Source organism: Molossus molossus, unplaced genomic scaffold (assembly GCF_014108415.1).
Source record: "Molossus molossus isolate mMolMol1 unplaced genomic scaffold, mMolMol1.p scaffold_m16_p_1, whole genome shotgun sequence".
NCBI lineage: Eukaryota > Metazoa > Chordata > Mammalia > Chiroptera > Molossidae > Molossus > Molossus molossus.
The window spans coordinates 1,545,874-1,572,711 of NW_023425344.1; the positions used below are offsets into that span (position 1 = coordinate 1,545,874).

Consider the following 26,838-nt stretch of genomic DNA (forward strand, 5'->3'; position numbering starts at 1 on the left):
CCTGTGGTCTGTATTCTGTTTCAGAGGCCGTGTTCAGTCCTGGCCTGAGAAATGGCGAGACAAGCAGAGCTGGTGCTCTTGCCTCCTTACCGCCTCTGGCAGGGGTGTTGAAGAGCCTTAGAAAGAAGAGACACGGACTAGCCGTCATCTTGCCTGTGTGACCCCTCTGTTTGAATGCTCAGTGTGGGCGGTCCCTCCCACGTGTGCGTCAGTGGCTCCCTGTCTTCTGCATCTGCGCCTGTGGCTCTGGCGCTGCGTGGTCATTTGCGTGAACCCTGAGAGCGGGCCTAGTGAGGCGTCTGGTCGTGCGCGTGCGTGCATCGGAGCTCTCCCTTAACACCGAAGGCTTGCTTTCCTGTGAGCCACTGTCTCACAGTGGAGAGCAGTTCAGTTCTTGTGTTCACTGAAGCAGTGTGGATCCCGCAGAGTGGAATCCGTGTCCTACTAAGTCAGTGGCATTCACACGAGAGGAACTTGTTTCTAGCTTGAATCACTGGTGTACTTACTGTGGCATGGCCCAGAAACAGTCTGCTTGACCGGTGCCTGTTTTCTCTGAAGGAAGCCCATAGCTGTTGAGATTACTAGGTGTCTTGTGCAAAGCATTGTATGCAGACACAGCTTATTTGCTACGGTCCTTGCTGCCTTCGGAGTCGACAATTGGATCTCCTGTTCTGAGTTGATTTGCTTCTGACAAGGTGTGTGAATCGAATGCAGATTCATTAGCTTACGTTTCCAACATCATAGCCTCAGGTCTGTGTCCCCTTATTCCTCCAGGCTGAACTCTGCTCAGCATCTGTCAAATGCCCGGCACTGCCAGTGCCTGTGCTCTCACGGGGAGAAGAGGCCAGGTTTTCCTGTCTCTGGATGTCCTGGTTTCAGAATCTCATAGTCGAAAGAGAAGACAAAAACATACTCATGTTTAAAAATCAAAAGACTGTGATGTACCTTAATAGAAACTGTAGACGCACAGTAGAAAAGTAACAGTGATGAGGGAACACTAACTGAGTCCGAGGTGGTTTTGCAAAGGGGTTGATGCTGGGATAGGGTTTTAAAGGATAATCAAGAGCTCTCTGGACCCACCTGGGTGGGCAGTGGGTCCAGGCTGTCAGCCAGGCTTTCTGGGGGTGAAACAAGCTGTCAGGCCAAGTCTTGAGGGTGTTCAGGAAGGACTCGAGATGCTGCAGGGCTCTGAAGGAGCTTCTGCTGTGCAGAGCTCACCAGCTGGGCCGGGAGGCGCCACGCTGCCTCTCAGCATGTACACAGTGCGAGGAAGCTGCTGCTCCCGCTGTCGGGCCTGTCTGCCCCTTAGCAGAGTGTCTTCGAGACTAAGAACCCGTCCAGGTAATCACTTTCCACCAGGTCCCTCTCAGCAAGCAGCTCTTGGTATGTCTCTCGTCTGCAGACATATGGTCTTGTTCTCCTCCATGCCCTGGGTCCCCTGCAGAACTCTCAGCTCAGGCTCCCACTCTGACCCTGGGTCAAAGCCAGTCCAGACCTGTTTCTTCCCATTTTCAAATCCCGAATGATCGTTCCAGCCTCACCCTGCGTCTTGGCCTCCCTGAGCCCAGTCAGGATCCGCAGGTGCACTAAACCGTCCGAGTGGAGTGACTGTCCTCTTCCTCTGCACTGTGAGGGCGGCAGAGCCTGAGCAGGGGGTGGGGTCTGTGTGTAGGAACCAGTCTTACAGAGAGAGAATAGTCCACTGAAGCACTCGAATGGTTACTGTGGGCCAGGCATGTGCTCATCACTTGCCATACATTGTCAGATTCAGTTCCTACCACAGCCCCTGGAGGTAGGTATTTCCAGATTACAGATGAGAAAACTAAAGCACAGAAAGATTGAGGAATTTGCCTGAGGTCACACAGCTAATAAAAGGGAGAGCTGGCATCTGAACCCGTCAGACTGCAGCCTGCAGCCCGAAGCTGAGAAGGGACCAGAGTTCACACCCAGCTGTCACTGGCAGGGCGTGGGGCAGAGGCACAGTCCTGCTCCTCCCAGCACAGTTGCTGTTGTCCACATCTTCATGCCGTCCTCTCCCCTGTGCTCACGCACCACACTGCCCAGACCATCTGCCCTGCTGCTTACCACCCTCTGTGGCTCCCGAGCCCCCTTAGGACAGAAATCATTCCAAGTCATTTCGTTTGGCCCCTGTGCCTTATCCCCATTCCCTTCTCCCCTCCCTTCACCCCAGCCGGTCCCCCAGGGCTCTGCCCAACCATCACTTGCTCTTGGGAATCCTCCCGAACGCCCCCTTCAGGTGTGCAGCTCACTGCTCATCTGTGTGTCCCGGAGGGGGGACTGCCGGGCGTGGTTCCCAGCGCCAGCCCTGCAGCTCCCCTGGGTGGCGGGGCAGTGCCTGGGCCTGGGCCTGCCGGTGCTGGGGAAGCGGTGGGCCTGGCATCAGCGAGGATCCAGGTGCCCTCCTGACGCTTCCAGAACCTGAGGCAAGGCAGACATTGACCAGTGAGTCTTGAGTCATAAGTGTGATAAGTGCTGAGAGGGAGCAGTGTGGCTGTATTGTGTTTGCTGGAGGCCTGTGTCCTGGTTTTGGTATTGGGTGGTGAGGCAGAGTCAGTGGTGGCTTCCCTGAGGAAGGACACCGAGGCCTGAAGGTGAATCTCGGTCAGTGAGATTGCGAGCTGAGTTCAGGGCGTTCTCTTGAGAGCACTGGGCCACCACTGGCCATGTGGAGCAGGGGACGCACCTGCTCTTGTTGACATCCGAGAAGCTCCCTCTGGCTCCTGAGGAATAGGACTGGGTGGGTCGGCCACAGCCGTAACGTGTTGGCGGCCGGGCTGAGCGACGCCCAGCTCCCCCCTTAGACCAGGGCCTGCCCAAAGGGCCCTGGGGGCTTCCGAGCAACACAAAACACACAGCTCTTCAGAGCCCACTGCCTCTGCCCAGTGGGAGGGCACAGTTTAAGAGCTGTGCCTTTTTTATCTGTGATTCCAAAGTTGACTTTTTAGCAGTGATCATCAAAATGTCAGCTGAGAATAAGCCAGATGAACAGATCGAATTCAAATTACCACGTTTACACTGTGACTCGAGAGGAATGTTAGAAGTTATGGAGCTAAGGTTTGTTTAATATATTCCTTGAGGCATCAGTTGCTTTCAAAATCTCCACCTGTCTGACCTGTCATATGCAGCCTCACCACCAGCTCTGTGAGCCGTGTTCAGCCAGGGCACCTGTCACGGCAAGTATGTCCCCCAAAGTTTCCAGTAATGGCATGTCTGTAGCTTAACTACTTAGGTAAGCAGAGTATTAATTTTATATGTGATTAGAACTTTTTTTTTGTAGGCTTTACCGCCAGCACCTGTTCAGAATCACACAAATAAGCATCAGGTATTCAATGCATCTCTTCAAGACCACATTTACCCGAGCTGCTTCGGGACCACTCCCGAGTGGAATAGTTCTAAGTTCATAAGTCTGTGGGGATCGGAAGTGATGAATGATAAGAACTGGAGTCCTGGCACTTTCTTGCCAGATACAGTTTCTGGTAAGGAACTTATTAAAACTTTATTCAAACTTTAAAATGACCAGAGCTGAGTGGATGGCCGTCTGTGGCTATGGTCTCCCACGGAAGCCCCAGGGGGCTCAGGCCCTCGTGCAGCCGTGCCCAGGCTGCTGCGCCCCTGCCCTCGTCTCCAGCGAGCGGCCCCGTGGGCCCGCTGTGCTGCTCCATCCCTCCACGTCTGTCAGGTCACGTCCTTCGGCCTGGGCCCTGGGGGTGCTGCCAGCACCGTGAGCCACACAGGCCCTGCTAACCCCAGGCTCTCTGCTTCCCAGTGCTACTGAGTATCTTATCTCCCGGGTTCGGTGTTCGGCGTTTGGTTCTCGAGCAGTGGTGACACCAGACCTCGACCCAGGGCCCAGGGTGATGCAGTCGTGCCACAGTTGACTTGAATGTTGTCATGTACCTTCCTTTCCTCTTTCTGTACTGGCCCTTCATGGGAATTGTCCCACAGACAAGCTCCACCTCCCAGCCTCTGAGGCACAACTGTTATTGCAGCAGTCAGGCACCTGAGGAGGGGCTGGTGCCTATGCCTCATCTCTGTCCTCCTGTGGTTAGAGCCCTGGTGGCCCCCACCCAGCCCCTGCATGTGCACAGAACAGCAAGGTAGACTGGGCATCTATCTGGTCTGTGCCTGGAAAGGGTTTCTAGCTGTGTGACCTTGGGCAAGTTGCTTAGCCTCTCTGAGCCTCAGTTTCTTCATCTTTAGGATGGGAATGCTACTACCAAGCTCAGAAATCAGTTTTATGACATTAAGTAAAATAACTTTTGGAAAGCACCTAGCACAGACATTGGCACATAGTAGGTGCTCAGTAAATTTTCTTTTCATGCAAACACTAGATGACTAGCATCACCCAGTAGAATCCTCATTGCAGAGCAGCCCCAGTATTAAGAGTTTAATCTGCAGGTACCTTTAGAAATACTATTTCTTTTAGAAGCCTTAATTTTCCCATTCTTCTCTGAAGGGAGTGATATATTAGGGCCAACGTTCTCAGAAACAAGACCCGACACCCTCCCACCTCCGTCGAGCAACGGAACACCTGCAGTTTTGGATTGTAAAGAGAAAAAAAATGCTGCAAAAAAGAAATGTTTGTACAACTTCCAAGATGCTTTTATGGAAGCAAACAAAGTAGTGATGGCTACCTCCTCCGCCACCTCCTCCGTCTCCTGCACGGCCACCACGGTGCAGTCAAGCAACAGCCAGTTTAAAGTGTCGTCCAAGAGGCCTCCTTCCATTGGTAAGGCCCGCTGCCGGCAGGACCCTTGGGCAGGCTCGGCATGCGCTGCATCCCTGTGATCGGCCTCTGCTGGCCTGGCCAGAGGTGTCAGAGCAATTAACTGTTCACAACCAACAGTCCCAGTGTCACACTAACATCCCCTGGGGCTCAGCCACACGGGTCCTGCCTTTCATCCACACCTACTGTTCTGAGCACCACGAGGACTTGTCCGTGATCTAAAAGCAGAACCTTGCAGACAGCGAGCCAGTGGGGCAGTGCTGATGTGCAGGTCATGTGGCTGTCGCTCTCAGCGCAGTGAGGAGAGCCTGGCAGCAGGGAAGCCGTCAGACTGCAGGTGTCAGTGGATGCAGGTGCCGGCTCGGGCTCTTGCTGGAGCTGGACAGTTAGCAGCACAGAGTGAGGGGTGGCTGATGGCACACAGCTGCAGTCAGGAATGCTGGGGCTCGAAGGGGCGGAGGGGGTGTTCCTCCTGACAGGAGGTGAGAAGAAGCTGTCACTGCGTGAGCACTCGCAGTGCGGGCAGGAAGCTGTGCCGAGCCAGCAGGGTGGCAGCCACCCAGCACACACCCTCAGAAGGTGCCGAGAGCCTGGGGTGTCCATGTAGGGAGCACAGCATCCCCACTGCTGGGGAGCAGCGCCCACAGGTGACTGCAGGCCACCACCCCATCCAGATGCAGCTTCACCATGGAAGAGGCGGGCGCTCGGTGTCCTGGGCAGGCAGGCAGACTGCAGCGTGGCCTTGCAGGGTCTGGGCCAGAGCAGCCCGCTCTGTCTGACAGAGCCGCAGCTGCGGGCCCGTGGTAGCTGGCCTTACTCAAAGGGGGGTCAGTGTCACGACAGGAGGAAGAGGTTGGAGGCTGGGCTGAAGCAAGAGCTATGAAGGACCCGTGGGGAAACGGGATGTTGAGTGGAGCTGTCCGTGAACTAGAACATCCTGTCATTTGGGGTGTCTGGTGCCATGTGGTGCTGTGGCCACAGCGACGTGTGGGTACCCTTGGGGGCTCATTCCAAAGCATTTAGGGGCGAGTGTGTGTGTGTAAGAAGTAAAGGTGATAGGACAGAATGTTGACTAGTGAGGAATCCAGGTGAAAGATATTGGGCGTTCTTCTTACTATTCCTTCAAGTTTCCTATAGATTGAACATATTTAGACAGAAGATTTGGTGAAAAGCCTGAATGAAGAGGATCATGCATGTGTGTGTGACTTGCGCTGTTTGCACAACTCTCCGTCTGTGTGCAGGTGAGGTCTTCCACGGCATCAGCAAGGAGGAGCACAGGCACTCGGTGCCAGCCGCCCCGAGGAGTAGCCCCACGGGCCTGGCGCCGCTCCCCACTCTCGCCCCTGCCGCCCTCTCACCAGCCTCCACGCCTCACCTAGCAAATCTCGCAGCCCCCGCCTTCCCCAAAACTGCAGCCACTTCTCCTGGGTTTGTGGATACTCGCAAGAGCTTCTGTCCTGCTTCAGTAACCCCCCAACCCCCCACCACAGATGGCTCCATCAGTGCGCCTCCGAGTGTCTGCAGGTGAGCCCAGGTCCCAGAGGTGAAGGCCAGGGTGCTTTGGAAACTGGGTGCCATGCACCCTCACCTCACTGCTGCAGGAACTCTGTTTCCTGGTGCTGTGCTGCCGAGCCAGCCAGTGAGATGCAGTGGGAAGGGCACCCAGCAGGCCTGTGGGTCGGGGTGGCTCTGGGCTCAGCCTGTAGCTCTGCAGGGCCAGGGTCACACGCATGGGGGGTTGGTTCTGGGTATCTTGTAAGTTGTGTTTGTCACACATCCAGTGAAGTACAGTACAATACACACTGGACAGTTTCAGTCTTCTTGTTTGGTTTTTTGTTTTGTTTTTCTTTATTCATTTTCAGAGAGAGAGATAGAAACATGCATGAGAGAAAACATCGACTGGCCGCCTCCTGCATGCCCCCCACTGGGGGGGTCAGGCCCACAATCTGGGCATGTGCCCTCACTGGAAGTCGAACCGGCGACCTCTTGGTTCATAGGTTGACATTCAACCTCTGAACCACACCAGCTGGGCTTGGGTTTTTTTTAATCCTCACCTGAGAATATGTTAATTTATCTTCAGATAGAGTAGGGAGAAGGGAGAGAGAGAGAAACATTGATGTGAGAGAGACACACCAACTGGTTGCCTCCCACACGACTCCAACCAGGTCCAGGGACAAACTGCAACCGATATACGTGCCCTTGACTGGAATTGAGCCTGTGACTCCTTGATCCACGGACCAATACTCTAACCACTGAGCCAAACCGGCCAGGGCCAGTTTTGTATTTTTTAATATGTTTTTATTGATTTTTTAGAGAGAGGAAGGGAGAGAGAGAGAGAAAGAGAAACATTGATGTGAGAAACATCTATCAATTGCCTTTTGTACACACCCTGAGCAGGATTCAAACCCGTCATCTTTTGGTGCATGGGACCCTTCAACCAATGGAGCCACCCAGCCAGGGCTGGACAGTTATTTTTAAAAAAGCAATATTTGTTCCTTTGAACTTGCAGTTCCTGTTTAAAGCCACCCCTCTCCCCAGAATGAAATGGGGGTGGTGGGGACAGTGAAGAGACTGGGTGCTGAACGAGGCCCTCTAGGTGTGACCGCCTGCCACAGGCACCACCTCGCCCGTCACTACCCTGCCTTCCTGAGTCTGTGGCCACGCGCCCTCTGCACCTGCTCTCCTCTGGTCCTGGGGCGAGGCCCCAAGGGGCGGGCTGCTTGCTGACAGGCCTGTGTGCGGTTTCGCAGTGACCCCGACTGCGAAGGGCACCGCTGCGAGAATGGCGTCTATGACCCGCAGCAGGACGATGGGGACGAGAGTGCAGATGAAGACAGCTGCTCCGAGCACAGCTCCAGCACCTCCACCTCCACCAACCAGAAGGAGGGCAAGTACTGTGACTGCTGCTACTGTGAGTTCTTCGGGCACGGCGGGGTAAGTGCCACGGCAGCCTGCCTGGGCGACAGCAGCCCTCAGCGACGGGAGCGTGTTAGTGTGTGTGTGTCCAGTGACGGCTGCAGAGTATGTGGCTGTGATGCCAGATGGAAATCAGGGTGTGGTGCATCGTGTGTGAACTTTATTTTCAGCACAGCTCAAATCAAGGTCGGTCTCAAACAGCAATTCCACTTCTAGGTTGTCCTTATCCTACGTGTGCAATGAAAAATGTGCCCAAAGATTTAGCTGTGAGGGTTTTATCACGGCATTTTTTTATGTTTGTGAGTTTTAAAATAGTTGATGGGACGGGGGCCGACTGAGTGCCTGGCTGTGGGCAGCTAGGGAGTCCAATCCACAGCAGCAGCACAAGGGACGTCACGTGGTGCGTGTGCAGTGGGTCCCCTCGTTTGAATATGAAGGAAGTGGACACACAGATGTGCTTGTACATCTCCCAGAGCACCATCCATCTTGCGAAGACATGCCAGCCCTGCACCAGGGTGGCCGAGGGGGGAACTGGGGTGCTGTTAGCTCAGCTCTGTCTGTGTCTCCACTGCACACGTTTCGTGGCTGCTCGGGCATTGTGGCCGTGGGACTGAGGGCGGTTCCTTTCTGTTCAGCGCTGAGGAGAAACCTACACATGGACAAAAGGTCCACGGGCAGACACGTTCACTGTCAGGAGAGGACCACACTGGGCGACATGAAAAGTTGACCAGTCGCATGTGGTCATTCACTCTGTGCACAGTTGTCTGGACTTCACATCTCTTCTACGAGCGCAGACGTTCCCTTTCCCTGCGCTCGCTTCTCTTGTCCCTTATCTTTTTACTGAGAGGATGTATTACTTGGGTGATAAGAAACATTTTATTTTTAGAAATAGTCTGAAATTTACATTCAAAGTCATTGAAACTTGAAGCTTAATTTAGTCATGTTTTTGTTTAATTGTCTTAGCCTCCAGCCGCACCAACAAGTAGAAATTATGCAGAAATGAGGGAAAAGCTCCGTTTACGGCTGACCAAGCGGAAGGAAGAGCAGCCAAAGAAAGCGGACCAGCTGTCGGGCCGGGAGGGCGCGGTGGACCACCGCAGGGTGGAGGACCTGCTGCAGTTCATCAACAGCTCCGAAACCAAGCCTGTGAGCAGCACGCGTGCCGCCAAGAGGGCGAGACACAAGCAGAGAAAGGTAACCTGTGCCTGCGCCGCTTGGGGCCATGAGGACCTGGAGGGTGCGGAGCCACTGCACTTGCCCACAGCGTTGCTTTGACAGCCCCTGCCTGTCTCTGGTGGCCCAAGCTGGGAGCAGGTTAGAGGCCCCACATGGTGTTTCCATGGCGCATCATCCCCATTTGTGTCTTAGCTTTGTTCGTGGCCCTGAGCAAGCCTTCAGGCCCTGGCGCTGGCCTCTGTGCCCAGGGAGGGTGAGGAAGTGGGAGGTGGCAGTGGGCTTCTGGAGATGGTGGCTGAACAAGTGACTTTGATCGGAGGCTGGGACAGGGCCCTTGGCACAGTGGTGGCCCGACTCCGTCTCACTCAGGCATACCATCCAGGGGGAAGAGGGCCGGCACGGGACATGGATGCCGAAGGTGGCAGAGTGAGATGGCAGCCGTTGTGGGCAACCCTGGGTAGTTTTCCCACCTCACCATAGGGCTGGGATGTCACAAAAGCAGGTTTGCCCAGTGGTGGGCTGTGACTGACCTTGACCTGTGGTCCAATGAGTGAGTGGAGTGCTCAGGGACTGTGTGCTCGTCACTGAGAGACTGTTCTTTCTTTCACATTAACTCTGAGCGATGGGAACAGCATCTACTCTTGACTCACCTCCCAGTTCTCTTAAAGGGGTTCCCACAGAGCCCTGTGACATAGCGGTTCCCGATGTCTTCCTGGGTGCAGCCACCTCAAGGCGTCAGGTCCAGAGCCAGACCTCAGCAGGCAGAGCGGGGCTGACGGAGGGAACTTGGAAAGCTTGCAAGGGCTCTGACCGTAGGAAGGGTCGCCTCGGGAGCAGGTGCAGTCCCTGCACAGTCAGGCATGATGGGAGAGGACATCCCACAGGGCCTGTAGGGGCTCACACTTAGCATCTGTGATCCTCGGAGAGTTGTCTTGTTCTGTTTGTACAGTCCTGACACGTGTCTGGACTGGCCATCAGGACTGACCAGGAACTGGGGGAAAGCCTGTTCTGCCTTGCAGGAGACCTGGGTCTGCAGAGCCCACAGGAGTGGGGAGAACGAGGTAGTTGTTCTCCATCCAGAGTATCACGGCATCTGGGGGCCCCGGGAGGCCCAGAGCTCTGGAGACATCCTGTGCAGCCCTTAGAAGCCTCTCGATTGGTCCAAGTGCTTCTGAGGGGCTCTTCCCACCCTGGCCTCCTGGCCTCTGTCCTTGCGAGCTGGTCTAGATTCAGACTTGATGCCACAGCCCCTCAGGCTCACTGTCATCATCCTCCGTACCCAGTCACACTGTGTGCTCTCTGTCGAGCACCCCATCATACGGAGTGGGCTCTGCGTTTCACTCCTAGCTGGAATGAAGGCAGCACGTGCGGGCTGTGAGTTCACCATAGATTCTGCCCTGTGGCAAGTTCACCCCACAGACCCTGCCAGCTCGATACCGCAGCCCCTGCAGAGCTGCAGCCCTGGGGCTCCGCAAGCTGCCTGCTGCTGCCGCCTCCTGGCAGCTTCTGTTTTCAGATGCAGCAAGGGCTTCCAGTAACTTTACCGAGATTGTGAAATTCATTTTTTAAAACCTGTCATTAGATTTTTTTTGTTGTTGTTAATTCTCATCCGAGGATATTTTCCCATTAATTTTTAGAGAGACTAGAAGGGAAGGAGGGAGGGGAAGAGGGAGAGAGAGCGCAAGAGAGAGAAACATCAGTTGGTTGCTAGGGATTGAACCTGCAACCCAGGCATGGCCTTGGACCAGAATTGAGCTCAAGACCCTTCACTCTACAAGCCAGTGCTCTGACTGCTGAGCCAAACTGGCCAGGGCTGTTACTAATTTTTAATATAATTTTATATTTAATTTTTTCAAAAAGACAACTAAATTGTATCTTTTTTTATTTTTTAAATCCTCACCCAAGGGTATTTTTCCATTGATTTTTTTTAGATAGAGTGGGAGGGAGAAAGGGTGGAAGAGGGAGAGAAACAGAAACCCCAATGTGAGAGAGACACATCGACTGGCCGCCTCCTGCACAACCCTGATCTGGGTCAGAGACTGTACCTGCAACCAGGGTACGTGCCCTTGACCAGGAACCGAACCTGTGATTCTTCGGTCCGCGGGCCAAACTGCTGAGCCATACTGGCCAGGGCTAAATTACATTTAAAATGAACGCCTCCTGAAATGTTGTGGAAGTGATTTAAACTTGGGAGGTCCTTTCAAGCTCCTGTGCAGATTTCTTTCACCAGAGTCTTACAGTCCTGGGCTGATGAGTTCGTGAGGCTCCCACTCTCCAGGGCCTCCTTGCTTTTTTCTAAACAGTGGGAACAGTTTCATTCATGCTCCTGGGAAAGGTGTCCTTACTGGAGTGGAACCTTCACGTGGATAAAAATTCCTTTCCGGCCACGTTGTGCAGCAGAAGCAGCCTTGCTTTCTGTCTGCCTCAGTGTGCAGTGTTGCAGGGTCCTCGCTCTTGTCACACTGGTGACAGCAGACGGGGCACGTGTATGTGCCGGTGGGGAGCGGGTGTGTGTTTTCAGGTACGCGTTGTTTGCATGTCCTGTCGATGCACAGAAACACCTCAGCCTTCCCCTGGGAAGGTTGCGCTGTGCACCATCCGCCCGCTGTTGCTGTCACCCCGTGTATGGGGCTGGGGGCCGGGCGGCACAGGTGGGGCAGCCGCCTCGGCCTGGCTTGATGTGCCTGGCACTAGGTTGGTGACTAGAAGGAATTTTTTAACTCCCCCAAATGAAGTAAGTATATATGTAAAATAACTTGGTGTCGGTGTGTTTTAATAAGAGCTTTGGCTTATTATAGCTTCTTTCAGGGTTTATATTCTTATTATATGATTCAGTTTTTTAAATTATTATTTCTGCCCTGGCCAGTTTGGCTCAGCTGTTAGCGCATCGACCTGCAGACTCGAGAGTCCTGGGTTCGGTTCCCGCTAAGGGCACGTACCTCAGTTGCATTTTAGGGTCGTGTGGGTGGCAACCAGTCGATGTGTCTCTCTCACATCGGTGTTTCTCTCCCTCTCTCTCTCTTTCCCTCTCTCTCCCTCCTGCTCTATCTGAAGATAAAGGCAAAAATATATCCTTGGGTGACGATTTTTAAAAAAAATTTTATTTTTTCATATGTGTTCATTTTTAGAACATTTACTGTTGTCTTAAACTGGCTTCTCTTGCCTGGCAGCTGGAGGAGAAGGCGCGCCTCGAGGCGGAGGCCAGGGCCCGGGCGCACGCGCACGTCCGCGAGGAGCAGAGGCGGCAGGAGCAGGAGGAGGAGGAGCGGCTCACGGAGGAGTTCCAGCGCCTGCAGGAGCTGCAGAAGCTCCGAGCTGTGAAGAAGAAGAAGAAGGAGAGGCTGAGTAAAGACTGTTCCAAGTTGGACATGCTTGCTGGGACTTTGCCGGCAGCAGCAGAGTCTGTACCTGATTCCGCGCACATGCACAATGGCTCCCTAGAGCAGACTGAAGAACCAGAAACCTCATCACACTCCCCATCCAGGCACATCGACCACACAGAGCCCGGGCTGGGGGCAGACAGGGACTCAGTGGACCCTGGGGACACCAGGGACGCCAAGCTCCTCCTCCCTGAGGGGGTCAGTAGGAAGCAGCAGGAGCCACTGTCCTTTCTCCTGGACATAATGCATCACCACAAGGAGGGGACAGGCAAGCAGAAGCCAAAACAGGCCGGAAAGGCCGGTAGTGAGCCAGGCAGGAGGCCTGCAGAGCCCCCCAGAGCCTCAGAGGGCCAGCCCAGACCCCGGCCCCAGACTGAGCCAAAGGCTAAAGTGCTTGACCTCACTTCCCTGGCAGAGCAGAAGAGGGAGGAGAGAAAAGCCAACAGCAACAACAACAACAAGAAGCAGCTGAACCACGTGAAGGAGGGGAAGGCGAGCCCAGGCCCCTCGGAGCCAGCCTGCCCCAGTGAGCGCCCACAGAGCAGCAAGCCGGGGCCCGCCGACTCCCCTCAGCCCAGGGGCAAGAGCAAGAAGAGCAGGAAGAAGAAGGGAGACAGAGCCAGCAGCTCGCTAGGTGAGTCCAAGCAGGGCGCCTGGCCCATGTCCGAGGCTGTCTGAGGAGATGGGACGGGCTCCCTCCCCTCACAGCCTGTCCCCCCACAGACCCGGTGCTGCCTGATCTGCCCCCGCTTTGGGCTTTTTTTGGCTTTTTACCAAACAAATGGCCATTGTCATATTTTTTAATTTTGAAATAATTTTAGATTTCTAAAAAAAAAAAACTGCGAGTACAGCGAATCCTGCACACTCCAGTTCCCCAAATCAGCACGTTACCATGCCCTCCCTCTTCATTATGTTTCTGAACCCAATGAGAGTGGTTCCCGACTCGATGGCCTTTTGCCCTGAAATACTTAAGTGTGTGTTTCCTCAGAACAAGGAGACTCTCACAAAACCATGACACAGTCGTCAGAATGGAGAAGGTCACACGGTACAGTATCGGCACCTAGTGGTACACCTGTCCCTGCAGTTGTCACTTCCATGTCGTCGAGAGAAAAAGGTTTGTGTTGTTTCTCCTGACGTGATCCAGCCCAGGATCACCTCACCTCTCTTTAACTTCCTTTAGTGGGTCAGTTCCTCCGTTTTTCACGGCCTTGAGGTTTCTAAAGAGTACAGCCCACTTTGTTTTAGAGTGATTTTATTAGGTTGTGTGGCATTTGTTCACAGTCAGGTTCAGAGTGTGTATTTTGGGCACAACATGTGGTGGGTCCTTGTTTGCGAGTGCCGTCGGGAGGGCGCAACACCTGCTGGTGTCGGCACAGACCCTGGCTGAGGTGGCGGCTGCCCGGTCCATCCACTGTCAGAGCAACGCCGACGTGTGGGTGGGGAGAAGCCCCTGTCATTCACCCTCCGGTTATAGCACCACTGCCAGTTCCTGCTCGAGATGGCTGCTCCCAGGTGCCAACTCCCATGTTTTCTGCGTTTCTCACTGAGCTTTCTGTAGGCGGAGCTGGCCTTCCCACCGTGTGTGCTTCCTTCGTGTGACTGCTCGAGGGTGGGATCATGGTTTCTCTGCTATAGATTATGTTCACTTTGTTGACCTGACCAGCCCAGATTCCATCCTTGGCCCCCTCGACGTGGCGCCTCGACCTTGTTCTCAGAGCACTTGCCTACTCTCTGCACGTTTGGTGTCCCCAGCTCCTGTGGTGGTGTCCCCATTCCAGCCCTGAGTCAACCATTTCTATAGGAAGCCCTCGTCCTTTCTAGTGGAGGTGGCACTTAGAAACACAAGCCTGGGTGTGTGTGTGTGTGTGTGTGTGTGTGCGAGTGTGCGAGAGAGAGAGAGAGAGAGAATATCCCGTTTCTGTAGAGAAAACTCCGCTCCCACCCCGGTGTGGGGCTCCTCGCCTCCCACTCACATCTGCGGCTCCCTGCTCAGACCCCGTTGTTCCCAGTGTGTCTGCCCGTGTGTCTGCTGCTGGCTTCAGTGCTGGAATACACGTTGGTCCCTTCAGATGCGCCCTCCCTCCCCGGCGAGACCAGGCAGTGGATGGCACACAGTGACCCGAGGAGCTGGGATCAGCCCTTTCCCAGGGCGGTCAGTTGTCTCGGTGCCCGCAGTGCAGTGACAGCTGCTCGTGGGGACGCAGAGGCTTTCATTCTGTTTGTGTGCATTTGTCCTTTCTCTTCCCCGTCCTGTATTTTCCCATCTCACGCCCACCCACTTTCTGTAGTAACACGGTTTCTTCTTTGCTTTCCCTTTTTACACAAAAGCTAGCATACTAGAGACGTTCCTTTTCCCTTTGCTTTTCTGTCCACTTACTATATTCTGGGAATCCCTGGGTGTCAGCTCACCGAGGTGGGCTCACTGGTTCTCCAGGGTGCAACACTCCGCTGGAAATGGGCCCGTGAACAGGCAGCTGGGTGTTCCCACCGCCTAGAATCCGAGCCGTGCTGTGGGGCACGCGTGCACGGGTTTCCTCCGCGACTTTCTGGGCGAGGCTGTGCTGGGTCAGAAGGTAGTGCGGGCAGTGTTTTCTTAGGGTCCCCCCAGCTGCTCCAAGCCCTCCATTGTGTCCCCCACATCCTAGTTTCACATTAGGCTTGGTAATTGAGTCAGTCTGTTAGGCAAAATCTGTCTACAGTGTAGTTTTCATTTGTGTTTTTCTCTAATTAAGGGTTGTTTCTATATTTTTTTTTAATCCTCACCCGAGGACATTTATTGTTCAGGTACAGTGGGAGGGAGAGAGAGGAAGAGAGAGAGAGAGAAACATCGATGTGAAAGGGACACATCGAGTGGCTGCCACCCGCACGACCAACCAGGGCCGGAGACAAACTGCAACCGAGGTACATGCCCTTAGCGGGAATCGAACCCGGGTCTCTCCAGACCACAGGCCGACGCTCCAACCGCTGAGCCAAACCGGCCAGAGCTGTCTCCACTTTTCTGTGGCAGTCTCTCCCCCTCGTACTGCCTCTGGGCTTTAGTGCTCACCTGCGGTCCTGCTTGAAGAGAGGAAGGGAGCAGACAACATGGATGTGAGAGAGAAACATCGGCCAGGTGCCTCCTATAGGTGCCCCGACTGCAGATCGGACCCACAACCTAGGCATGTACCCTGACCAGGGATCAAACCTGCAGCCTTTCAGTGCACAGGACGACACTCACCCAGCTGAGCCGCACCTGCTGGCCTGCCTGTGGATTTGAAGTAGGTGTGAGAAAGCTTCCCCCTAACACTCAGCTTGAAGAGGCCTGTGCCCAGGTCTCCTCCAGTAGTGGTGTGGCTCCAGTTCTTTCCTTTAACTCCAGGAGCATGTGGAATTTATTGTGTGTCATGTGTGGTGTGGATCCAATTTTATCTTTTCCAAATGGTTAGCCCGTTGTCCCCGCACCAGTTATCAAAAAGTTCATCTTGCCCTGGCCGGTGTGCTCAGTGGTTAGAGCATCGGCCCTTGCACAGAAGGGCTCAATTCCCGGTCAAGGGCACGTACCTGTGTTGCAGATTTCTCTCTGTCCCCTCCCTCTCTCCACTCTCTGTAAAAATCAGTGGAAGAAATATCCTCGGTTGAGGATTAGCCAAGAAAAAAAACGTCCATCTTGCCTTGCTGACGGTACCTGCATCTTTGCGCTGCACACAGTTTCCTGTTCTTTGTCACTGCTTATTCCTCTGCTACAATGGCTCTGAGTTCCTTAGTTTCAGAGCAGCGGTTCTCAACCTGTGGGTCACGACCCCTTTGCGGGTCGAACGGCCCTTTCACAGGGGTCGCCTAAGACATAACAGTAGCACAATTACAGTTATGAAGTAGCAACGAAAATAATTTTGTGGTTAGGGGTCACCACCACACGAGGAGCTGTATTAAAGGGTCGCGGCATCAGGAAGGGTGAGAACCGCTGGTGTAGAGGCTTCGTCTTCATTGTTGGTGTTTTCCTGGCTATTCTTCGTGCTTGTGTGTCCGTGTGAACTTTAGTATCAGTGTGCCGTAAAGAAAGCTTGTTGGTATTTTTATTGGGATTGATTTAAGTTTATAAATTAATTTAGGGAGAGCCGGTGTCTTTGTGGCTTATTTTGAAGTACAAATCTTCCTTGTTTCTACCCTAAATGGAGTGTTCGCTACCTGTGTCTTCTTGCCGCTCCTGGCTGGCAGTGCGGCAGCTGCCATCAGTCCCGTGAGGCCTGCTCACCCTTGAGCAGCTGAGCGTTCTGAGTGTTTTCAGTGTGTTTGACTGGATTATGAAAATCTAGCAGGGAAAAAAAATGTAAAATATCTTTATGTAATTTTTTATACTGATTACATGTTGAGACAATCATTGGGACATATTAAGTAAAATACATGTTACTAAAATTAATTACACCTCCTTCTATTTTTTTTTTTCTTCCTCACCCGAGGATATTTTTCTACTTATTATCAGATAGAGTGGGAGGGAGGGAGAGGGAGAGAGAGAGAAACATCGATGTGATAGAGCCACATCTACTGGCTGCCTCCCGCATGACCCAACCAGGGTTGGGGATGAACCGCAGCCAGGTAGGTATATGCCCTTGACCGGTATCGAACCCGCAACTCATTGGTCTGTGGGTCAACGCTGTAACCGTTGACCCAAACTGGCCAGGGCTCTTCCACTTATTTAATGTGGCTCCTAGAAAATCTTATACCTGCTCTGCTGGCTACTATTCTACCTGGTTATCTGTATAGGAAGCTGTCGGTTCTGCAGGGTTTTGTAGGTGCTCTGTGCTATTCCTGCACGTAGGGAAAGCTGACCTCTGCTCTTCCAGCTTGTGTCCCTCTGAGTGCTTTGTCTCGTCCTGAGCATCATTCTTGGTCTTTAATAGGAGTGTCTGGTATCTCTGCATTAGCATTCTGGCTGTAGGATGCATGCAGTGTATTTGTTTCACCATGTTAAGAAAATATCCAGGGATTCTTTCTTCTCTTGGGTATTTTTATCAGGAGCAGGTGTGAAATTTTTCAAAGCTTTTGTAGCATCTGTGAACATAAATGTGATTTTTCTTCTTAGACATAACATTACTGGATTTTCTAATATTGAACCAACCTTGGATTCCTTGTAAAGTTTTTTTTTTGTTTTTTTTTATCCTCACCTGAGGACATTTTTCCATTTTTTGTTCAAGTAGAGTGGGAGGGAGAGAGAGGAAAAGAGAGAGAAAGAGAAACATTGACATGAAAGGGACACATCGAGTGGCTGCCACCCGCACGACCAACCAGGGCCAGGGACAAACTGCAACTGAGGTACGTGCCCTTAGCGGGAACCGAACCTGGGTCTCTCTGGACCACAGGCCGACGCTCTAACCGCTGAGCCAAACTGGCCAGGGCACCTTGTAAAGTTTTATAGTCTTTTTGTTTTGGATTCTGTTTGCTATGCTATTTATTTAATATTTTCACATTAATATTCTCAAGAAATATAACCGTGTAACTTTTTCTTGCTTCAGTCTACATTTGCTTTGGGCATTATACAGGGTGGGGTAAAAGTAGATTCACAGTTGTTCATATGGAAAATAACACAATAATTATTAAGTAATACAAGAGAAAACTTTCGTGTATTCACCACTGTGACCCTACCTCTTCCCACATTGTGTGATGCTTCATGAAGAATTAGTCGGTTTGCTTTCATTTTCAGTGTTCAGTGTTCTAGAACAATTCACCTGCACTGGGATCTGTGCAGTCGTCTGGGCCTCGTGCATTTTTCGGGGGTAGTTCCTTGGTAATATTTGCTTTTTCTCTATGGAAATTGGTCTGTTTAGTATTTCTGTCTCTAGTGAGGTTAATTTTGGTAAACTGTGTTTCTATAGTAAATTATCCAGCTAGCTAGATTTTCCAATTTATTTACATAGATGTCTAGAAAGTACATATATTTTTTTAAATTTCCTTTTTTCTCTTGTCTTTTTTTATTGTGTAAATTTGTGATCTCCATATTCTGTTTTATTTAATTAATAGATTTTCTCTTTTGTTAATATTTACAAAACCAGTCCCTTGATTTATTAATCAGGTTTATTGTTAGTCTTTCTTCTTTCTCATTAATTTATGCTTTTATCTTTATTTTCTTCCTGTGCTTTCTTTTATTTTGCTTTGTTCACTTTCTGACTTTTTGATTTGGGAATTTGTCCCTTTGTTTTTCTTCCACCGTTCTTACCAATGACAGTGTTGAGATGCTTTGAGTTTCCCTCTGATCATTTCTTTAAATGTATACAATATTCTCTGATAATGTGTCTGTTTTGTGTTTTTAAGAAATTCAGTAATTTCCATGTGTGTGTTTTTTGTTTTTTTATTGACTTTAGAAAGAGAGGAAAGGAGAGGAAGAGACAGAGAGAAACATCGATGAGAGAGAACATCGATTGGCCGCCTCCTGCATGCCCCCCACTGGGGATCGGGCCCACAACCTGGGCATGCGCCCTGACCGGGGATCGAACTGGTGACCTCTTGGTGCAGGGTCGATGCTCAACCACTAAGCCTACCGGCTGGGCCCCATGTGGTTTTTTTCTCTCTCACCCAGTAGCTTAGTAGGTGGCTTTTTTATGTTGATAATTTCTAGGATTTTTTACACTGTGGTTAGAGTGTTGTTTGTAATATTTCTGCTTCATGAAACTTACTGATACTTTGCTTGTGACCAACTCCAAGGACCGCTCCGCGTGCACTTAACGTGTTTCCTCTCTGCTGTGGTCTGAAGCCCCGTGTGTAGCCGTGAGGTCACAATGAAGCCTGCCCAGGTCCAGGTCTTCGGTGCCTGCTCGTCCTCCTGACCTGCCCGCACGGTCACTGGTGAGGGTCCGCCCCTCGCGCCTCTGGCCGCGCTGCTCGTGCAGGCGGTTCCGGCGCTGTCCGGCCGTTCCCACTGGGAGCTGCTCAGTGAATCGCGGCTTTCAGTGTAAAAGAATGTTTCTTATATTGTGTTTCATGCTTTGGGCTTGGATCCACTTTGCCTAAGACGGCGGCTGCTGCCCCTCTCTGTCTCGGTGCGCCTGGTGCCTTTGTCCTCACCTTGCACTTCTGGGCTCTGGGAGGCCCTTGGTGTAGGTCCTTCTCTGTGCGCAGCACAGGCCTGTCTGAGACCTTTTCTGTAGGGGAGGTGAGCCCATCGCCATCTATTGCAGTCACTGAATTATTCTTTGGTCTTCACCTGGACATTGTCTTATAAATTCTCTGTGTTCTACATTTGCAGTTTTTGTTTTCTGTGTGATGTGTTTCCTTTGCTCTCTCACTTCTAAAAATTGTTGGTGTTTGGTGTTCTGTCCTCGTGGGGCCGTTCCCCTGCAGTGCCCACCCTGGTTTCCCGGCTTTGCCTCTCCCGGCCTGCTCCTGTGCGCCCTGATGCCACCTGCCGCGGGGAGACAGTCAGTGAGGGGATCCCCTCGTCCTCCTGTCCTCTCTCTGTCCTCTGCTTCGTCAGAACACGCCCGCGCTCGGGTCCACAGGTCAGTCCCTGCGGGGCTCTCGCCACCCTCTGGTTGGGTGGAGCCCCAGGCACGTGTCCTCAGGTAGGGCTCAGGCCCGGAATTCTCTGCGCTGTGGCCAAGGGCGCAGTTCCCTGTGGCCTCAACCAGGAACAGACCTGGCCGAGCATGAAGTTCTTGGTGGTGCCTTTTTCCATTCTGGTCAGTATCGTGTTGTTGTTCTGAAAAGTGGTTTCCTGACATTAAATCTAGTTATAGTGTTGTCTCATTTTCTTCTCACACCAAGGTTTTAGCACTGGTACTAGTTCTAATTAGAAAAGAAAGGGATGTTGAAGACCACTCTGATGCAGCAGGCTCTGCAGACCTGCCCGCTCTGTGCTTCTGCCGTGGGAGCCGTCCTCTGGGACGGCCTGGAGTCACTGCAGACTGCTTTCTGGGCGCTCTCGCACCCACAGACACTCGCGCCGCCTCGCCTCCCTCCAGCACCAGTGCTCCCTGGTCGGGCCTGTCGGCAGACATCCAGGAGAGACCCCCTTGAGCAGTCTTGGTGGCCGGGGGGAGGGATCGGCCACAGAGACGCGTGGTGCGAGGTGTCCTGAAGGGGAAGCCGTGCAGGCTGGGCGTGGGTGGAAGCCTGGACCAGGAGCCTGGTGGGGGCGGGGGGGGGGGGCAGCACCGAAGCAGTGGGATGGGGTGAAGAACTTGCCAGAACTTGCTTGGCAGGGTGGAAGGGGGGGTGTTTCTAGGTCATTGTCAGGCTGGAAGCAGATCCAGAGGGGTGCAGTTTTGCCCTGTTGGGGGTCACATACTTGAAGGGTGAATGTACAGAGGAGGCAGCTGTGTGGATGGAGCTCAGGAAGGGGTCCAGATGGGGGTGGAGGTCCTGTGGTGTGGTATCCAGGTGTGGTTGAAGCCACAGGGACACGGGAGGGCGGAGGTGCTACGCAGAGGAGGAGACCCAGGTTAGGGGCACTGTCTGCTGGAGTGGCCGTGGTCATGCCACCGTGCAAGTCCTTGGGGAAGCTCTTCAGTGACATTTCTGTGAGCTCACAGGTGTGAAGGCATTGCCTGCCGTTCTGCAGGTAAACCGTGTCTTGATTGTGCTGCTATGGAGATGCCCCAGCGGTAAGAGGGAAGGAGGTTTTTATTCACTAGAGATTCCAGCAGCTGGCCCCATGCTGAGCCTGCAGGGCAGTGGAGCCTTGCCCCAAGCGGCCCCGCCGAGCGCTGAGGCGCCCTGGGCACGCGAGGCACAGACACGGCAGTCCTGAGTCAGTCTCCTGTGGCCTGCCCTGCCCAGAGAGGGCTGTCGGACGGCAGAGTGGAATAGAGCCCTGCTTTCTGATTGGAGCAGCCTGGAAATTTCTTGGTGAGAACTCTGGGTGTTGAACATGTAACTGAGCGCAGCAGAGCCGTCTGTCTGCAGACTGATGTCCGGACCCTGGGCTCTCCTGTCCTCTCACTGCAGGCACCTGGAGCTCTGTCCTCCCTGCGGGGCTGCCTCCCAGCAGCTGCTGTTGACGGCCATGCCCTGCCCCTCCCTCCCTCCAGCAAGGACTGGGAACAGCCTCTGGGATCTCATGCAGCAGGGTTTTAGGAATCTTCTCAGGCCTCTCCCATCATGGAGACCTGTCAGTTGATGACAGATCACTTGGGGAATCTGGTGCCACAGAGTTCTAGAGCGCTGTTAAGATGGCCTGCTCCTATAATGTGACTTGCCTCTTTCCTTTCCTTTCCTTTCACAGATGATGTCTTTCTGCCTAAAGATATCGACCTAGACAGTGTGGATATGGATGAGACGGAGAGGGAAGTGGAATATTTCAAAAGGTAAATGCCAGGATGAGTGTCCGGGAGACGGTGGTCCGTGGCTCCCACAGGGACCCTCCGTGGCTCTGGCAGCAGTTCTGCAGTCAGCCAGAGAGCCCGCTACTTAGCAGCTCTGCTTGTGAGCGCCTGCCACACCCCTCCCGCCCCACGGCAGCACACACTCTGGCCTTGTCACTCGCTCTCACTTGCTCCCTTCACCCTCCCCGTGTGTGCGGAGACTGGTTCATGGCAGTGGTCCTCAGAGTGGTCCTGGACCCGCAGCATAACCTGGGAACTGGGGTGCCTCCCGGACCTGCTGAATCAGACTCTGGGGAGGAGCCCAGTGTGTTCTCACACACTGATGACAGGTGTGCTGAGGCGGCTTGTAAGGAGAAAGGTGACATTTTAGGTGTTTGCTCGTTTTCCTAATCAGACTTTATTAGTACTCTGCTTAATAATATTTTATCTGCTCTGTGAATTATGGCAAAAATTTTATTTTAAAACTCCTTGTTCTGCCCTGGCCAGTGTGACTTGGTAGTTAAGAGCATTGACCCTTGTACCAAAGGGTCTTGGGTCTGATTCCTGGTCAAGGGCACATGCTGGGGTTGCAGGCTCATCCTTGCCACAGTCAGGGCATGTTCAGGAGGCAACCGGTCCATGTGTCTCTCTCACATCCATGTTTCTCTATCTCTCCCCCTCTCCTCTCTTTTCACTCTCTAGAAAATCTCAGGGAAAAGTATCCTCCCGTGAGGATTAACAAACAAAGACACACACACCAAAAAAGTCTATGTTCTGCCCTGGCCAGTTTCACTCAGCAGTTAGTGTCAGCCCTCAGACCAAAGGGTCTTGGGTTTGATTCTGGTCAAGGGCATGTACCTGAGCTAGGGTTCGATCCCCAGCCCCAGTTGGGGCTGTGTGGGTGGCAGCAGCCAGTGTGTGTGTGTGCCCCCTCATCCCCCCGCCGAGAATCAGAGGGGCGCGCCCTGGGCGAGGACTGAGCACAGGTCCTGCCTGCCGGAGCACCCGGCCTTCCGTCACAGCACAGACGGAGCAGCCTGGCTGTTTCAGGACATTGTGTGCATCTGTTATGTAATTTATGTGATGTGCAGATACTTTATCTTACATGCAGGCCAGCATTTGCTACAGCCAAACACCCGTTCGTAATAACAACACCTAGCTAAGATGTGACGGACACATTCTTAACATAACTGATCAATAACATATGTAAATGTCATATGTAATAGTGAAACGTTAAAAGTTATCCCTAAGCCCGACCAGTGTGGCTCAGTGGTTGGGTGTTGACCCTTCACCAGGAAGCTGCTGGTTTGATTCCCAGTCAGGGCACATGCCCAGGTTGTGGGCTGGATCCCCAGTGGGGGACATGCAGGAGGCGGCCAATCAATTTTCTCTCTCATCGATGTTTCTCTCTCTCCTTCTCTCTTCCTCTCTCTCTATAAAAATCAATAAAGAAAAAAAACTTTTAAAAAATCTTAAAAATTTTAATAAATAAAAGAAAATGATCCCTTGAGATTAAAAAAAAGATAAGGATACCCATATCACAACTTCTGTTTGTAAAGGCATAAAAAAGAAATAAAAGGAAGAAATGTTATTATTCTCAGACGGGTACAAATTTGTGCAAAGTACAAAAGAATCTATAGGTAAATTACTTGAATTATTAAGACAGTGGTTGTCCTGGATTCTGGGGAGAAGGTGATGGAATAGGAGTATTTCTTGTTTATGGGCAGAACTTTGGAGTTTAAATCGAGTGGTTGCCACCTGCACGACCCAACCAGGGTCGGGGACAAACAGCAACCGAGGTACATGCCCTTAGCGGGAACCGAGCCTGGGTCTCTCTGGACCGCAGGCTGATGCTCTAACTGCTGAACCAAACCAGCCAGGACCAAAGTGTAGGTTTTTGAAAGACAATGTCCTTTTCTTTATCTAACACATTGTCCATTGTTCCTGGGAAGCAGGTGCACTGTGTGGTCTTTTCCAAGTGCTGCTGAGCGCACGGCTTGTGATCCAGAGCTGGGGGGCAGAGACTGGCCCTTCCTGGGCCCCGAGGCTGGGAGGGGAGGGACAGGTGGAGCCGTTGCAGCTCCCTGGTATAGCACAGCCACCCCGAGGTTCCCCATTCCCAGACAGGCCCATCAGAAATGTCCCTTGAGCAGCTCCCTTCAGAGCAAGCTGGAAAGGATGACACACAGTGTCCAGGGCACCCGCCATTGTCCTGAAGATGGGGACCTGGTGCAGCCAGAGGGCATGTGTGGAGGGTCCCTGCACTGTGCCCCAGGACACCGGCTTGGGTGACTGTTTGGCTTTTTGTCTTCCAGATTCTGCTTGGATTCCGCCAGACAGACCCGACAGAGACTGTCCATCAACTGGTCCAATTTTAGCTTGAAGAAAGCCACCTTTGCTGCCCACTGAACAATCGCTGTAGAGGGAGGCGGGGAGCTCACCCAGGTCCAGGCCGTGCCCATGCCACAGCACCTGGGACCAGACCCTGGGCGTGCTGCCCGGCCGCATTGTTAGCTCGTGTGCGTGTAGTCTGTGAGCCTTTGATCGTAGCTCTGCCATCGGGTTGGACAGTAGCTCCCGCCACCGTGGCCTCGGAGGCCTGGGCCATGGCCCGAGACGAGTTTGCATCATCCACGTGGCTCCGTCGCCTCTGCATCTCGCCCCGTCCTGTCGTCTGTCCCCCGGGCAACACCATCACTCAGCTCCCACCGAGATGGGCAGGCGGGGCAGGCGCGCTCCGACCTCCACAGCCGACTGTCGAGTGTGCACGTCGCGCCGTCTTGTCCGCCCCGACTTGTAGCCAGCTGTGTAGGACCCTGCAGAGTGAGCACGTTCAAACAGAATCCGCCCAGTACTCACCATCCAGTCTGTTAGTGTGCGACTGTATTAACACGGAGGCCTGCCTGGCTACTTTTTAACATATTGTTAAGTAATATTAAAATCATGTCTTTCTTTTTGAAAGATGGAATACATTAGCAGCAGGAGACCTCGTCTGCTTGCTTTCTGCTGGGGTGATGGGGTGTGGCGGGGGTGGGGTATGTGGGTGGCTGTCCCCTCAAGGGGGCCCAGGCCACCACCCCAGGTGGCAGCTCAGGGCTCCTGGTGCCCTCACCGTCCTCTGTGCCTCGTTTCTCCCGGGCCTGAGCCCCAGGACAGCTCGACCAGAAGTGGTAGGTGCTAGAGCAGCGGGGCGGCCCCGGGGGCGCCCAGGAGGGAGACAGCAAGGGAGCAGGGTCTGCAGGCCGGGGCGACACACAGCTGTGGAGGCAGGTACCTATTCAGCTTTGGGGGTTGTGATCTCTAATAAAACAGTAAGAAATTACAAATCCTAAGTTGGGTATAAATCAGGAACATGAATAGTGTTTTTTTCTTTATTTTTCCTTTATTGATTCCAGAGAGGGAGTGAGGGAGAGAGAGAAAGAAACACTGATGAGAGAACATCAACTGGCCGCCTCCTGCACGCCCCTCACTGGGGATCGGGCCCACAACCTGGGCACGTGCCCTGACCGGGAACCAAACAGGCGACCCCCTGGTGCATAGGTCGGCTCCACCACTGAGCCACACTGGCCAGACCATGCGTAGTGTTTAAAATGAAGAAAGGAGTCCCAACTTGGTCCCTTTCCCTTGCGATCTCTCTGGCAAGTTCCGGAAGCTCACGTGGAGCTGCCTCCGGTGCAGCCCAGCTTCCGCTCCTGGAACACTCCAGGGCTCCCAGTGCCCCCAGCCTCCTAGAAACCTGCGCACAGCCGCGGGGCGGGGCGGGGCCTGGTGGGGAGTTGCCGGCCCTGCTTCTGTGTGCAGACGGAGGGGAGTCGCCCACCCCTGGAAGCGCTCTGACGGCCGGTCCCCAGGGCGTCCTGCCAGCCGGGGTGCAGGCAGGAGAACGAGAGGGGACAAGGACGACAGTGCTGCCCGTCCTCGGTGGGGGGTCGAGTGTAGACAGAGGGGTCCAAGTCCCAGGACTGGCGCCAAGGATGGGGAAGGTTGCAGACAGCCCAATGGCTCGGGGCAGGGAGACCGGCCAGGGCAGGGCCACTGGGTGAAGGCCAGGGACTGGCGTTGGGGCTCTGCTGAGGTATCTGGACCAGAACCCGTGGAAGCTGGTTTTCTAGGCATGAGGGTGGGAACCTCGAGGGAGGGGGTGGGGTGGGAGGTAGCCAGAGTGGCCCAAGGCAGCTTGTCATGTTGTTTCTGGGTGGAGCTCAGCTCCTGGGGTGACCCGGCAGAGGGGAGGCAGGCTGGGCCACGAGGGAAGACTGGCCAGAGGTGCCCTCGAGAAGGGCAGTGGCCAGTACAGCCCCTGGTACTCATGCCCAAGCGGGCCTCACCCCTCTGGCTGAAGCAGGGGTCACGATGAGGGCAGGGCCAGGGTTGGCCAGGCACTGGGCCCACTGGGCAGCCCGGGCCTCTGCGCCCCCCGGGAAGCTGCCTGCCCGACCTCCCTGCGGAGTCTGGAGGCTGTGCTGGGGGCCGGCCCCACCTCGCCTGTCCTGTGGGGCCAGTTGGCTGCTGAGAGGAACCGCAGGTCCCGTTGCAGCCGAGAGAGGTGGGGGACCCCATGTGCCCCAGCACTGAGCACCAGTTTCTGCAGTGGTCCCACCTGCCAGCTTTCGCACCCTGCTCCGACCTGCCACCCAGGCAGCTCGTGTCTGAACACTTCCGTTCGCTGTCCTGGAAACCACTGGTCCTGTCCTGCCAGACCCACCCTGATGCTCCTTCGGATCCTCACGGGGGCGGGATGTCACTTCACCGTCCCGGCTGTCAGGGACAGAGAGGAGGCTGGACTTGGTCCAGAGGACTAGAAGAGGGGGACGACTCCTGGGCTCAGCCCGCCCGAGGCTGGGGTGCTCGGGCAGGCCTCACCCCTTGTGGCATTTACAGATGGGGAAACTAAGGCCCAAGGTGTGCCTGTGCGGGGTCCAGCTCCAGTGCCCTTGGGTCTGGTGAGGTCCCTCTCTGGGGGCCTCCCACAGGGCACGCGAGTGTCCTGCCTGTGGGGAGGGGAGGGGAGGCAGCAGCTGGAAAGAAACTTGGACGGTAGCCCTGGCCAGTTTGGCTCAGAGGTTAGAGCGTCGGCCTGCGGTCTGGAGGAGAAACTTGGACGGTACAAATGTCTTACTGAGCTTTGCCTACGCACTCAACATTAAAATTAGATATTCGAAATGAGTGTTATGGTACCAGAAAGGGAGGGTTAGTACTTCTTGATTTCATTACTGTAGTTTTTTGGGGTTTTTTTTTTTTTAGGGAAGAGAGAGAGAAACTGATTTTCTAGGAGAGTGAGAGAGAAGCATCCACCAGCTGCCTCCTGCACGCCCCCTACTGGGCATGGAGCCCGAGCCCGGGCATG

The 26,838-nt window shown here is 53.7% G+C and overlaps 1 protein-coding gene across 1 annotated transcript in view; it reads left to right on the top strand.

Moving 5' to 3' along the window:
* FAM193A (family with sequence similarity 193 member A) overlaps positions 1-24,411 on the top strand; it is a 109,889-nt gene extending 85,478 nt beyond the window's left edge. The window contains exons 14-23 of the mRNA XM_036247815.1: positions 3,299-3,497; positions 4,478-4,750; positions 5,989-6,271; positions 7,498-7,681; positions 8,627-8,857; positions 12,010-12,184; positions 12,635-12,853; positions 13,208-13,333; positions 21,413-21,494; positions 23,807-24,411. Of these exons, the coding sequence (XP_036103708.1) occupies positions 3,299-3,497; positions 4,478-4,750; positions 5,989-6,271; positions 7,498-7,681; positions 8,627-8,857; positions 12,010-12,184; positions 12,635-12,853; positions 13,208-13,333; positions 21,413-21,494; positions 23,807-23,900 (1,866 nt within the window). The 3' untranslated portion in view covers positions 23,901-24,411. The remainder of the gene's footprint in view (positions 1-3,298; positions 3,498-4,477; positions 4,751-5,988; positions 6,272-7,497; positions 7,682-8,626; positions 8,858-12,009; positions 12,185-12,634; positions 12,854-13,207; positions 13,334-21,412; positions 21,495-23,806) is intronic.
* The last annotated feature ends 2,427 nt before the right edge of the window (positions 24,412-26,838 follow it).